Genomic DNA, 12,332 nt, shown 5'->3' with positions numbered 1-12,332 from the left:
CAAAAAACAATGTAAAATATAAATATGTCTTGATGTCACCCTAGATAGGTGAATCAGAATCCCTGGGGAGATGCCTGGGCAACTGTGATTTTGAAATTTTCCCCAGTGGTTCTAATATATGGTGAGGGTTAAGAACCACTGTTCTACACCATGAATGCTTGAGAGACTGGGATCCTGTCGTGTTCTTCACTCTAGCCTAGTACCTAGCACAGTGCCTATATGGAGAGCTTGCATACTTGTGCCCTTGCTGAACCATTTGCAGAAATCTCCTTTATTTTGAGTCCTCTGTAATAACAGAAGGAAAACTGAAAACAAACCTCTTCCCCTCAAAAATATTGGGCTGGCCAAAAAGTTCGTTCGGGCTTTTCCGTGACATCTTACCAGGGAAGATTTTCAGACATGTTCCTGCCCAGAATAGTTTCTACTCCTGTCCCCAGTCTCTCATCATTTTCAGTTAATCCTGACCATTATCACCAGATAAATATTCCTGAAATACTAAAACTGCCATCTCTTTGTTCAAAAGTCTTACTTAGCTCCCCATTACCTAAGTAAATAATATACGTCTTAGTTTGGCAAGCAAAATTCCATACAACTCCAACAATACAATAATTTTCAGCCTGCTAGCCTGCTATTCCACATGGACCCTGCATTAACTGTAGATTGCATGCAGTTCTCTTGAACATGTCTTTAATTCACCCTTCTCTCTGTCACATACAACAATGCTGCTATCCTCACCTATATTACAAATCCTCTCCATCTTTCAAGGCTCCACTCATGTGTAATTTTTTCGGGTCACTCCAGCAAAAAAGTGAGCATTCCCTCTGTTGTATCTTCTAATTCAAGTGGCACTAGCATTACTATTTTCTTTTGTAATTATTTGTTTTCTGTTTTATTCCCCCACGAGACTAGATTAAACTCCTAGTGGGCAAGGACTATGTGTTATAGGTCTTCTAACCCTCACAGTGCTTACCATGATGCTGTCCACACAAACACGTGATAATGATTTAATATACATTTTGCACAATTACAGTGTATAAAAAGTAAAAATAGAAAATCAAAATTCAAATACACAACTACATTCATCACTCCAAAATATCTTTGAAGGAGTCCCAGAATAAGAATTGTTAAAATTGTTAAATTGCTAAAAGCCATCTGAAGCCTGAATAAGATTTTGATGCTGGGCTTCCCTGGTGGTGCAGTGGTTGAGAGTCTGCCTGCCGATGCAGGGGACACGGGTTCGTGCCCCGGTGCGGGAGGATCCCACATGCCGCGGAGCAGCTGAACCCGTGAGCCATGGCTGTTGGGCCTGCGCGTCCGGAGCCTGTGCTCCGCAACAGGAGAGGCCACAGCAGTGAGAGGCCCGTGTACCACACACAAAAAAAGATTTTGATGCTATTGTTACATTAGTAATTGAACAAAGTTTATAAGAAAACTATATACTTCCTCAAATTTTAATTGTTCAGACTTAAAAATGGGAAAAGGGAGGGCTCAGTAATTTTCCCCTGAAAACAAACATTTATTTGACTAATTCTTAAGGGCAGGAAAATTGTTAAGTCTGTTCCCACCACTATCCTCTCCCTAATATACCTACATATACATACGCATGCGCACGCGTGGGCGTGCACACAGACACACACACACTAGCAGGATGTTGTCTATGTGGTAGAGCCTGAAAAATCACATTAGTTCTCTCTTTCAGATATGGTCTATATATGGGGGAAAAACCACTGTTAAAATATTAATGAATATTGTAGAGATTTCTACCATATTTTGAGAAAAATCACACATATAATGTACTAAGATGTGAATTTTGTTGGACAACTATGATGGTTGCACATTGTTAAAACAAAACAACTATAAATTTTATTTTCTGGTTGAATCTCTTGAGGAACGTTTGGAATTGCTGGTATCTCTGGTTCCTCTGCTTTGGGTTTTTCCTTCATTTCTGTAAAATAAAATAAAATACGAAAATACATTTAATAAATGGTATTGGGATGATTGGCTATCCACTTGGAGAAAAAAAACTCTACCTAACACTTTGCACAAAAACAAATCTCAGATGAATTAAAGATTTAAATATTAAGATACAGTAAATGTTGTAGAAACAATAGAATATTCCTGTAATCTTAAGATTATAAAGGCCTTTCTAAGCAGACCACAGACCAGAAGCCATAAGGGAAAAGACTGACAGGTTTGAATCATTAAGACTTAAAATCGTGACAGGTTTGAATAACTAAAAACTAACATTAAAATTTTGTCATATAGAATGCCAAACTACTATAAACAAAGTTAAACCACAAACAACAACTAGAAAAATATTTACAACTTATATGTAGGTAAAGATTTAATAACTATTATTTAAAGAGATTTTTTAAATCAATCAAAAAGGTAGATATTCCAAATATAAAATGGAACAAGGATTCAAACAGGCAATTCTCAAAAGAAAAAAACTGAATTCATAATAATCATAAAAATATGCCTAGCAGCATTAGTCATAAAAAAGTGGGAATTAAAACAATTAGGTTTTTTTTTTAACCTAGCATAATAGGCGTAGATTATTAAAACAATCATGTGCAGTGTTGTCAAGGGCATGGGCAACAGGCACTTACATAAATTCTTGGTTTCTGTGTATTGCTACAACATTTTTGGAGGCTACTCTGACAGAATGTATCCAGACTTTAAATGCTGGTACCCTTTGGCCCAGCAATTCAACTTCTAGGGATTTGTCCAAAGGAAGTAATCAGACCAACTTAAGCTTCCAGTGCCTTAGTTTCCTTATCTATAAAATAAGGATAATATTATTCATCCACTAGGGTTTTTAACACTGAATAAAGTGATTCACATGAAATGTTTAATACAGTGTCTGGCAGATAGAAAGTACCAAATAAATGTTATTTAAATAAATGTTACTTCCAATGATTTCATTGAACGTTGCTGTAATAGTAAAACTTGGCAGTAATCTAAGTGTTCATCATTATAGGGATTGGTTGAATAAATTATTGTACGTATAATACTGTACAATTGTTACAAAAGATGTCATTAAGATGACCACAATATATATTGTATGTGAAAAAAAGCAGGTTATAAAATGTATTGTATTGTATTGATACCATCTCATTTGTTAAAGCAAAACAAAAACTTGACCTTGGGGATCAGAGATAGGAGATGGTATTATAGGGGACTTTTACTCTACAGTCACTTATATATTGCTTTAATTTATTATAATAAACATTATAATTTATTATTATGACAATTTTATAATCAGCAAAAAGTAGATATTTCCACTTGTTTGGTAAGACAAAGCCCAAAACAAAATAAGCATTAATTAATTGCCCATCTTAACCTTGCTGGGTTTAAAATGAAACTCTTAGAATCGGGCACTGTGTTGATTAGAGCTGCTTCTCCATCAGGGGACTCCTGTCAGTACAAGTAGTGCTTCATATGTCTGCTTTTACTGTAATTTTTTAAAAGGTATTTCCTCAAAACCTGTATTACTTGGAATACAATAACCCCAGGTTTTTGTTGCATTCATACTTTAGGAGAAAGAGAAAATAAGCTACCAAAAGGATTTCTTTAGAACACAATTCCCTGGGGATAGCTATGGTCCACTAGACAGCCCATTTCTTATACTGTGTACAATAGTGCACAAAGAGAATCAAGGCTCTCAGTTATGTCCCCGAGACAAGTCAAACTGAAGAAAGGTCACATTATTTCTTAAATGCTATGCAGAGGAGAAAGCTTTTCAGGAGCAAATATTTAAATAGAAAGGGTTTGGGGTAAGCCTGGTAAGTCCTACAAGAACGAGTTCCCTATTACCAGGATCATATTTTATGTCTTTGTATCTCCCTCAGTAGCTTGTACCATGAATTTACTTACCTTTAGTTTTCCAGGAAATTTTAATTTTCTAGAAAAAAACTTTATTCACCAAGTTTTCTTGTTAATCTAAATGTAATTGTCCTTTAAAATATTTTGCACATAATTCACTCTATATGGGGTTCATTTTTCTTCACTGGCTAAAGCTTCCCTAAATGGATAGTATGTACAAGTACCCACTATACACACTTATAGTTTCAATGATTTTCTTTTAATTATATGGTAATATACCAACAGATATTGGTTGAATGAAAAACATTTTTCACTTGAAACTAGCCAAAGACATTGATGATACCCACTGAGATAACTGGGATAACCCAGGATTGTCAAAGAAGGCAATAAATCACCGCTCCAAGGGAGATAAACCTATCTGGTACTCTGATTATGAACAGGGAACACAAATAAGGGGCATGTCACTAGCTTGACCCCAATAAAAAAAAACAAACCTACCTCAAGGAGAAATATAAACATCCTTAGCATCTTCCTGGTGTGCTTTAGGATCCTGGTCTTGGGGCCCACCTCTTTCTTGGTACAGCTCTGGAAAGCATTCTTCAGGCACATCCTTATCTTTATATGTCTTAGTAGAGAGGTCTTCAGGCCCAGGTATTTCTTGGTATATTTCAGGTGCATAGTCTTCAGGCCCAGCTGTTTCTTGGTATATTTCAGGTGAATATTTTTCAGGAGCAGGTGTTTCTTGGATTGTTTTATGAGAGGGGGCTTTAGACACAGCGATTTCTTTATATGTTTTATGAGAAAAGTGTTCAGGTTCAACTGTTTCTTGGTATGTTTTTATAGAAAGCTCTTTAGGCACAGCTATTTCTTGTGCTTTAGGAACAAAATTTTCAGTCTCAGCTATTCCTTGACCTAGTTCAGAATTGTGTTGCTCAGGTTCAGCTCTTTTTTGGTATGTTTCAAGGGCGTAGCCTTTAGGCACATCTGGTTTGGGGTATGCTTCAAGAGGGCATCCTTCCAGGTCAGCTACATCTTCAGATGTTTTAGAAGAAAGGGCTTTGGCTGCAGCGGTTTCTTGGCACATTTTAAGAGAGAGGTCTTCAGGTTGAGCCATATCATGGCGCATTTGGGAAGGATGGTCTTGAAATACAGCTATTTCTTGGTACATTTTAGGAGAGAGGTCTCCAGATTCAGCCATATCTTGGAGTACTTCAGAAGGGTGGTTTTGTACTGCTGTTTCTTGGTATTCAGAAGAATTTTCCTGATGGATAATGCTTTCTTGACCTATTTCAGAAAAATGTTTCTTGGGCACAACTCTTTGCGTGGAGGCTACCGGAAGGAGAGCTTCGGTCACACTCCTGGGTGGTTCAGTTTCTTTCTCTGTAGGTGCTGGTGCTTTCTCCATCATTTCCTTTTCTAATTGTGACAGAGGCTCCACCTTCGTTTCTGTATTTTGTTGTCTCTTTCTGCCTCTTTCACTTCTTTTTCCTGTTCTCTGCCGCTTATGTTTTTTCTCTCTATAGAGAAATCAGAATTAGTGTCAGCAACAGGGCTCCAGAATTCAAATAAACATTTGGCAATAACAGTCCCAGGACTCCCACTGCCTTGTTGCACGACCTTGAACAAAGCACTTAATCTCTCTCTGGGCCTCAGTCTCCTTGTTTGTAAAATGAAGAAGCAGTTCTAGATGCTCTCAATTGTCGGGAGAGGAAATGACCCTCAGGACTTTTTGTCTCTGATGCCTTGCTCTACAGGAATCTTCTTGGTGAGTGTAGCGTGTGTGTGTGTATGTGTGTGTGTGTGTGTGTGTGTGTGTGTGTGTGTGTGTGGTGTGCACACGTTTGAGAGCATATACTTAAAGTTTGGTTATGGAAAATGTATTGTTGATGTTATACATTAATAGACTGGCATTCTTGTTTATATGCTAGTCTCTCTGGGTTTAGTCTATGTGAGTTCATTTCTCTATACCCTGGGTAAACTGATATGATTGTGTTCCTAGATCTGCAGTGCAGGTCTGCTCCTCATCTGCGCAGCCTGCAGGTGAATGATGTATGTGGCTTGCTTATCTAATACAGTGTCTTGTGTAAAGCAGGCTGAGTGGCCAAAGCTGGGTCCACAGCTCCAAAGCTGCAAAAACACTTCCTTGAGGTAAAGCAGCTTGGTGGAAAGGCATGAGTGGTCATATTATACCTACTCTGAACCAATCGCTAAAGATCTAGAAGATGAAAGGATATGCATGGGTATTGCAACCAATGACAAATTGTTAGGTACTGCAAATATAACCAAACACAGATGGCTAATATAGATGGACTTGGGGGAAGAAAAAGATACTATAAAAAAGCATTTCATCATTTTTCTAAACCTATTGAAATTCTGTTTCATGCTACCTGCCCCGTGGAGCCTTCTCCAACAGACCACAGGGCTGAAATGCTCTCCCTGCTTACCACTCCTATAGGATTTATTATGAGGATTATGCTTAAGGTAAAGAACATAGGCTGCCTCATCCTGTAGTTATTTCTGGAGAAACCCTATTTCTTTTAGTAAACAAGACAGTCTTTGGAGATAAAACCAGTGTTTTTTACACCTATGCAATGCTTGCAGTTCCTTGTACACTTAAAAAATGTATACCCTATTCTACTTTTGCATGTTTAAAAATTTCCATAATTAAATTTTTTTAAAGGTTGTCTCATCAAAACCAGTTTGAAGTCAATATTAAAAAGGTACATATTGTAATAGTACAGTTTAAAATAAATATTAAAAATAATATAGAAGGTAAAAATGATATGGTACCTCAGCATTTGGAAGTTTAATTCCAAGTAACCAAGGTAACAAGATAAATTATAAAGTCCTTATTGTCAGATTTTAAAAAGATGATGTATGTGAATTCTTCAGGCAACATTATTATCCTAGAAATTAAATCCTAAATAATTTGTTATGTAGATCTCTATATGACGGAAATGTGAGTAATGTTCCATGTTCTTCCTGGTAGTTTCTCAAAAGATACAAATATATCTGTGTGGCCTAAAATTTAATCTGTACTCTGTCACTTATAAGCTATGTGATCATGGGCAAGTCACTTAAACTCTCTATGCCTTGATTTCTTCACAGGTAAAATGGAGTAAATAGTATCTGCCCAACCTCATGTGGTTGTCCTAAGAATTGCATGTAATAACTTATATGAATGAATCATCCAGATAGAAACTAGTACTCTTATATAAATATCAGAAATATATATATATATATATATATATATATATATATACACACACATGGTGCTTCCTATGTGCCAGGCACTGTTTTAAGTAATTTACTTATTCTGTTATCTCATATAGTCTTCACATCAACTTATGTGGTAGATACTATTATTATTTCCATTTTGCAGATGAAAAAACTAAAGCACAGAGAGGTTGAATAACTTGTCCAAGGTGAAATGGCTAAGAAGTAAGGGAGCCACTCTTCAAATCTAGTCATTTAGCCATCTGGCTTTAGCAGCCAGGCTCTTAACTATTACACTCTACCGCTTCTCTCTGGAACTAAGGTTTCACTGTTTAGAATGTTGTAGTGAGGACAGCCCTCAGTAGTATAGATATATGTCACAACAGCAAGGCCGGCCAGCTGCCAAGAGGCTCACTAAGGTTCCACCTACTCCAGTGACTTCTTCAGCCTTGCCCCCCCCCAAAACAATGAGCACAGAAGCCCAATTCTATGAGCACACTGAAACCAGCTCCATTTCTAGGGTCAGAGCTCATCAACCAGCTCAAAGAGATTGATATGTAAACCTAAAGACCAATTTTTAAATGAACAGTGAGAAATGCAAAGACTTGGGAAGGCAAGGAATGATCAGAAGGTTGCTTGGTGAGTAAGGAATTAGGGGAACTAATTGTGTGTTCTTCAACAGAGTCACCTGTCAGAGGACTTGAGTACAGAAGTTTCTGCTATAACATATATGCATTCCTGAAAAACCTCACTTTCTGCAAAATCATGCACTAAAAGTGACAGTGCTTATGGGGAAAAAATAAAGTTGGGGCAAATGATTCAAATCCTATGCAACTTTTTAACACTAGCATAAACAGTAATTGGGACAAGGGTGAGATAACTTGGATAGTCCAGACAGGCAGCTTACTATGGCTGGAGGCTGCCTCGGGGATGGTAAAAATGCACAAAAGCAAGAGTGTAAATGCAGGCTTTCAGTGCTGAGATCATGCAAATAAGGGTGCTCTGAGACAGCAGGGCTGCCGCTAAGTTGAGCACAGGAGGAAGTGCAACCTGCTATATGTGGAGATCTTTGCAAGGCTACCAATGTCCTTCTCTGGGGAAGAAGCCCCGGATGAAGGCTGAAAAGGACCCTGTCTATACATCAGCCAAGCTGAAGGCTTTTCCCTTTCCTGTGAAGGTTTTAACTCTATTCCCACTATTCTGGCTTCTTTTGAGTAGGAAAAATTATGAACTAACACAACTTCCACATTATACTGACATCATTCTCATATTTACCAATCATATGTGAGCTAACTGGTGTTGTAGAAACATGTGTTGTTGCAGAACAGACGACACTCAGTCCACAGTGGGAATAGGTACTTAAAACATCTGCACTGTATGTTTTCTAAAAAAATGATGCCTAGAAAAATGTTTACCTATGTTTTTTTGGGTTTTTTTCACAAAGCAGAGCCCAGCCCTGTGAAAAATGTATACCTATGTTATTTTTGCCATTGAAGGAAACATTTTTACAGTAAAGAAGAAATGCACATCTAAATCTTAATCAAAAAAATTTTAAAGAAGAAGAGTGCTTAGATCAGTGGTTCTCAACTGGGAGCATTTTACCTCCTCTCCCCTGACCCCAGGAGACATTTAACAAGGTCTGGAGACATTTTTGGTTGTCACGATGGGGAGGGGAGAGTCCTGTGGGTTTCCAGAGGCCAGTGGTGCTGCGAAACATCTTCAATACACAGGACAGCCTCCCACACAAAGAAGTCGCCTATCCACAGCACTAATAACACCAGCGTTGAGAAACCCTGGCTCAGATGGATGCTGTACTTTGGCTCCTTGGGCTCCCCTTTTCTATTTCCAAGCAGGCAATACCTCTGTTTTCACAGTTATATTCTAAATGGTGCAGTTAGATGCTGCCTAATTTATAGTCATGTTCATGTACTCCCTTCCTGAGATTACATACAGCTGACTTTGGACACTTAGGAACTCTCAAACTCTTCCATCACTCATTTACAGACAGTGCTTTGGTTTACTCCATGGAGAGTTAACTACACTCATTCAAGAAGAATTTCACTAATAGAAAGCTTGGAGAACAAGCTTGGGGGTCTTCTCAATGGTGTCTCCCGCTCCCAACAGATACTTCTATGGTTATATTACTAGGGTGGTTGAACACCAGTCCTCTCTACAATATACATAATTTGATCAACTGGTACTGTAATTAAAAGAGACCATAAATAAGATTCTGTTCCCATCACTTTACTAGATGGGTGACTTTAGGCAAGAGATTTAACCTTCAGAGACTTGGTTTCTTTTTTGTAAAATGAGGATAACAGCTCCCAATTCATGGGATTTTTGGAAAGATGAAATATAGTACGTAAAAGTGCTCAGCACCACTTGACAAGTAGCATACGCTAGATAAACATCAGTTCCTTTCCCCTTGCAGCAATACCATACCCAAATTGCCATTGTGAAGTTTGCTTTTCTTGTGCTTCAGCTTTTCTTTTTCTGAGTTGCTCTCTGTTTCTTAAACTCCAAGTTCCAATGACTTCTGTAGGATCAAAATGAAAGTTATGGGAGACAGTGATGAGTTGTGGCATTAACAGGAAAAGAGTCCTATAGAAAAAATGGTAGAATCCCTTTACTGGGTGTGTAAGTTTTTCTCTTAGCCTTTTGAGGACAAGAACTATATCTTATTTATTCTTGTACCTCTGAAGAATGCCTGGGTGCAAACATTCAGTCGACATTTTTTAAGTGAAAAGGTCAGTATTTGTACATAAGTGTGCTACCAACCTATTAATTTTTTCAAAATAGTGTACATATTGTACAAACATAAAAGAAAAAAATCAGCCATGTTCTGCCATCCTATAACCTGTTTTCATTTTATTCCTCGTATTCATCTAGTCCCTATATTAAACAAAGTTGTAATGATGGCATACCACAGTTTTATCATTTATTAACCTGATACATCAAAAATATATTCTGGGCTTCCCTGGTGGCACAGTGGTTGAGAATCTGCCTGCCAATGCAGGGGACACGGGTTCGAGCCCTGGTCTGGGAAGATCCCACATGCCGTGGAGCAACTAGCCCCGTGAGCCACAATTACTGAGCCTGCGCGTCTGGAGCCCGTGCTCCACAACAACAGAGGCCGTGATAATGAGAGGCCCGTGCACCGCGATGAGGAGTGGTCCCCACTTGCCGCAACTAGAGAAAGCCCTCGCACAGAAACGAAGACCCGACACAGCCATAAATAAATAAAATAAAAATTAAAAAAAATATATATTCCATCATCTCGTCCTCATAATTATAACTTTAGCAGCTACATGATACTTAACCGAGTTGATGTATTCTCATTTATCCACTCATTCCACTCGTATTGAACATTTAGGTTGTTGCCAGTTATTTTTTTTTGCCATTGTAGATCAAATTATAATAAATATTTCATGTACACAACAGCTTTTTTTCTTTTGTACATTTTTCCTTTGGATGACGTTTCTCCAAGTTCTTTGGAATATTAAAGTTATTATCAAGAAAGGTTCTATTGCCATCCAAGTTTGTGAAAAGTTAACGTTGGGTCTTTGATGTAGAACTTCTTAGAGACTATAGAATGATTTCAAATTTGCACGGGGACCCCCAAAAGAGAAAATGTCCCTTGGACCATGGCACCTTTTGTTTTTAGGACAGAAGTCCTTAATGGTGAACATGGATGGAGGAAAATTATACTTTTATTTTTACCAATCTTTAATTTAAATGACCATTTCCTTCAATTATGAATGTAGGTAGCAAACCACAGTAGTTTTAGCAGTGTGTGATTTTGTCACAAAAAGAAATTACAGATTTTCTTCATATAACATGACAGTTATTGCAGATACCTTAAAATATCATTTATTTGAGATGATATATTTGATTTGATACAGTGGTAATTAGATCCACCACTGGACCTTGTTATTTAATGCATCTGTAAATAAGCACATATATTATTATATCATAGTTTTTTATTTTGACAACTTATCTTAATATAATTGCTTTCTTTATAATCCTATGTATTTAATTTTATGTATTCAGACTTCTTAGTCTAAGAAGGGGTCTAGAGGTTCATCAGAATGCCAAAGGGATCCATGGCATTAAAAAGTTTTAAATCACTGCCTCAAGGCCTAGGGTTCTGCAAAAGCAGCAGAAATGCTGCTTTAGGATAGATCCAAAGACTAAGATTAGTGAGTCAAAAGAATAAACACTATTATAGTTCTTATTATAGTTCTTATTATCTGGCTACTTATTGCCAGATCCCTTTCCAAAAGTTTCACTATATTTACGTTACCAAAGAAGTATATGGTTGTATTTGTTTTACCACAACTATCTGGTATTGGGTATTTTCGTTATCTTTCATTTATATATATTATTAATAATTTATTCATTATTTCCTTGTGTTTCTCTGGCTTATTAGAATCTTAGTGCTAGAAGGCACCTCAGAAAGTTATATAGCCCCAATTCTTCCATTCTAATATATGAACGTATCCAATTATGCCCCTTTTTTGCCAGAGCCATAAAAAGAGGAAAATAATCATAGTCCAATCCTTCCCAACAGTCACTACCTCTTAAGGACTCTTTCATTACCTGGAACATGGTTCTCTTCTTGATGAGGATCAGGTATCTGATGGAGCATCAAGTGAGACTGGTCCTTTCCCAAATCCATCTTGCTGCAATACCTTCCTGCTGTTTGGTCTGACTTCCACAAGAACCCTTTTTTAAAATGTCAAAAGTAACTAACAGTTAAAAACACACACAAACCCGAGTTCACTTGTCACTTGACTTCCTGCCTAGAAGTTTTATCTAGTTGGACCACAGCTGCTGGCTACTTCTACTTTCTTTATCATACTGCACAGGTGTGAGCAGGGGGCACAGCTGGTGCTATGTCCTCCTCCACCATAGTGGCTAGTTATACAGGCAGCCCTGCAGCCACAGGCTGGTATGTCACAGTCTCCAGTATGGCAGTCATTTGGGTCTGCTAAGAAGTACCTGAGTCCGATGTTACTTTTTACATACAGAGGTGGCATAGTATAGGAAGAACACCAAGTCTAGCACCTAACCAGCTCGATGTCCTTGAACAAATCACTTCCGCTTTTCGTGACTATCCTTCCTCATTTGCAAAGTGGGTGAATAATTCCTGACTTGCCCACCTCACACAGTTCTTGTGAAAGTGAATATTATGAATGTGAAAATTATGAAGATATGAAATTAATCTTATATTGTTTTCCTGCATGTGGCATTTTTTCATCTTAACCTGATGCAAAGTAATGGAAAGTCTT

At 37.7% G+C, this 12,332-nt stretch overlaps 1 protein-coding gene across 1 annotated transcript; it reads right to left on the bottom strand.

Annotated features, from left to right (window-relative positions):
- Nucleotides 1-4,324: 4,324 nt before the first annotated feature.
- On the bottom strand, nucleotides 4,325-11,719 carry HEMGN (hemogen; the record flags this gene model as incomplete). The annotated part of the gene is made up of 3 exons (XM_082656125.1): nucleotides 4,325-5,340; nucleotides 9,479-9,577; nucleotides 11,641-11,719. 3 exons carry the CDS (start codon nucleotides 11,717-11,719, stop codon nucleotides 4,325-4,327), a joined length of 1,194 nt encoding a protein of 397 aa, XP_082512251.1.
- Between the last annotated feature and the right edge of the window lie 613 nt (nucleotides 11,720-12,332).

Source organism: Grampus griseus (genome assembly GCF_964374135.1).
Source record: "Grampus griseus genome assembly, chromosome: 6".
Classification (NCBI taxonomy): Eukaryota; Metazoa; Chordata; class Mammalia; order Artiodactyla; family Delphinidae; genus Grampus; species Grampus griseus.
Note: the sequence above shows the minus strand (reverse complement) of the source record. Positions and strands in the feature narration are given on the sequence as shown.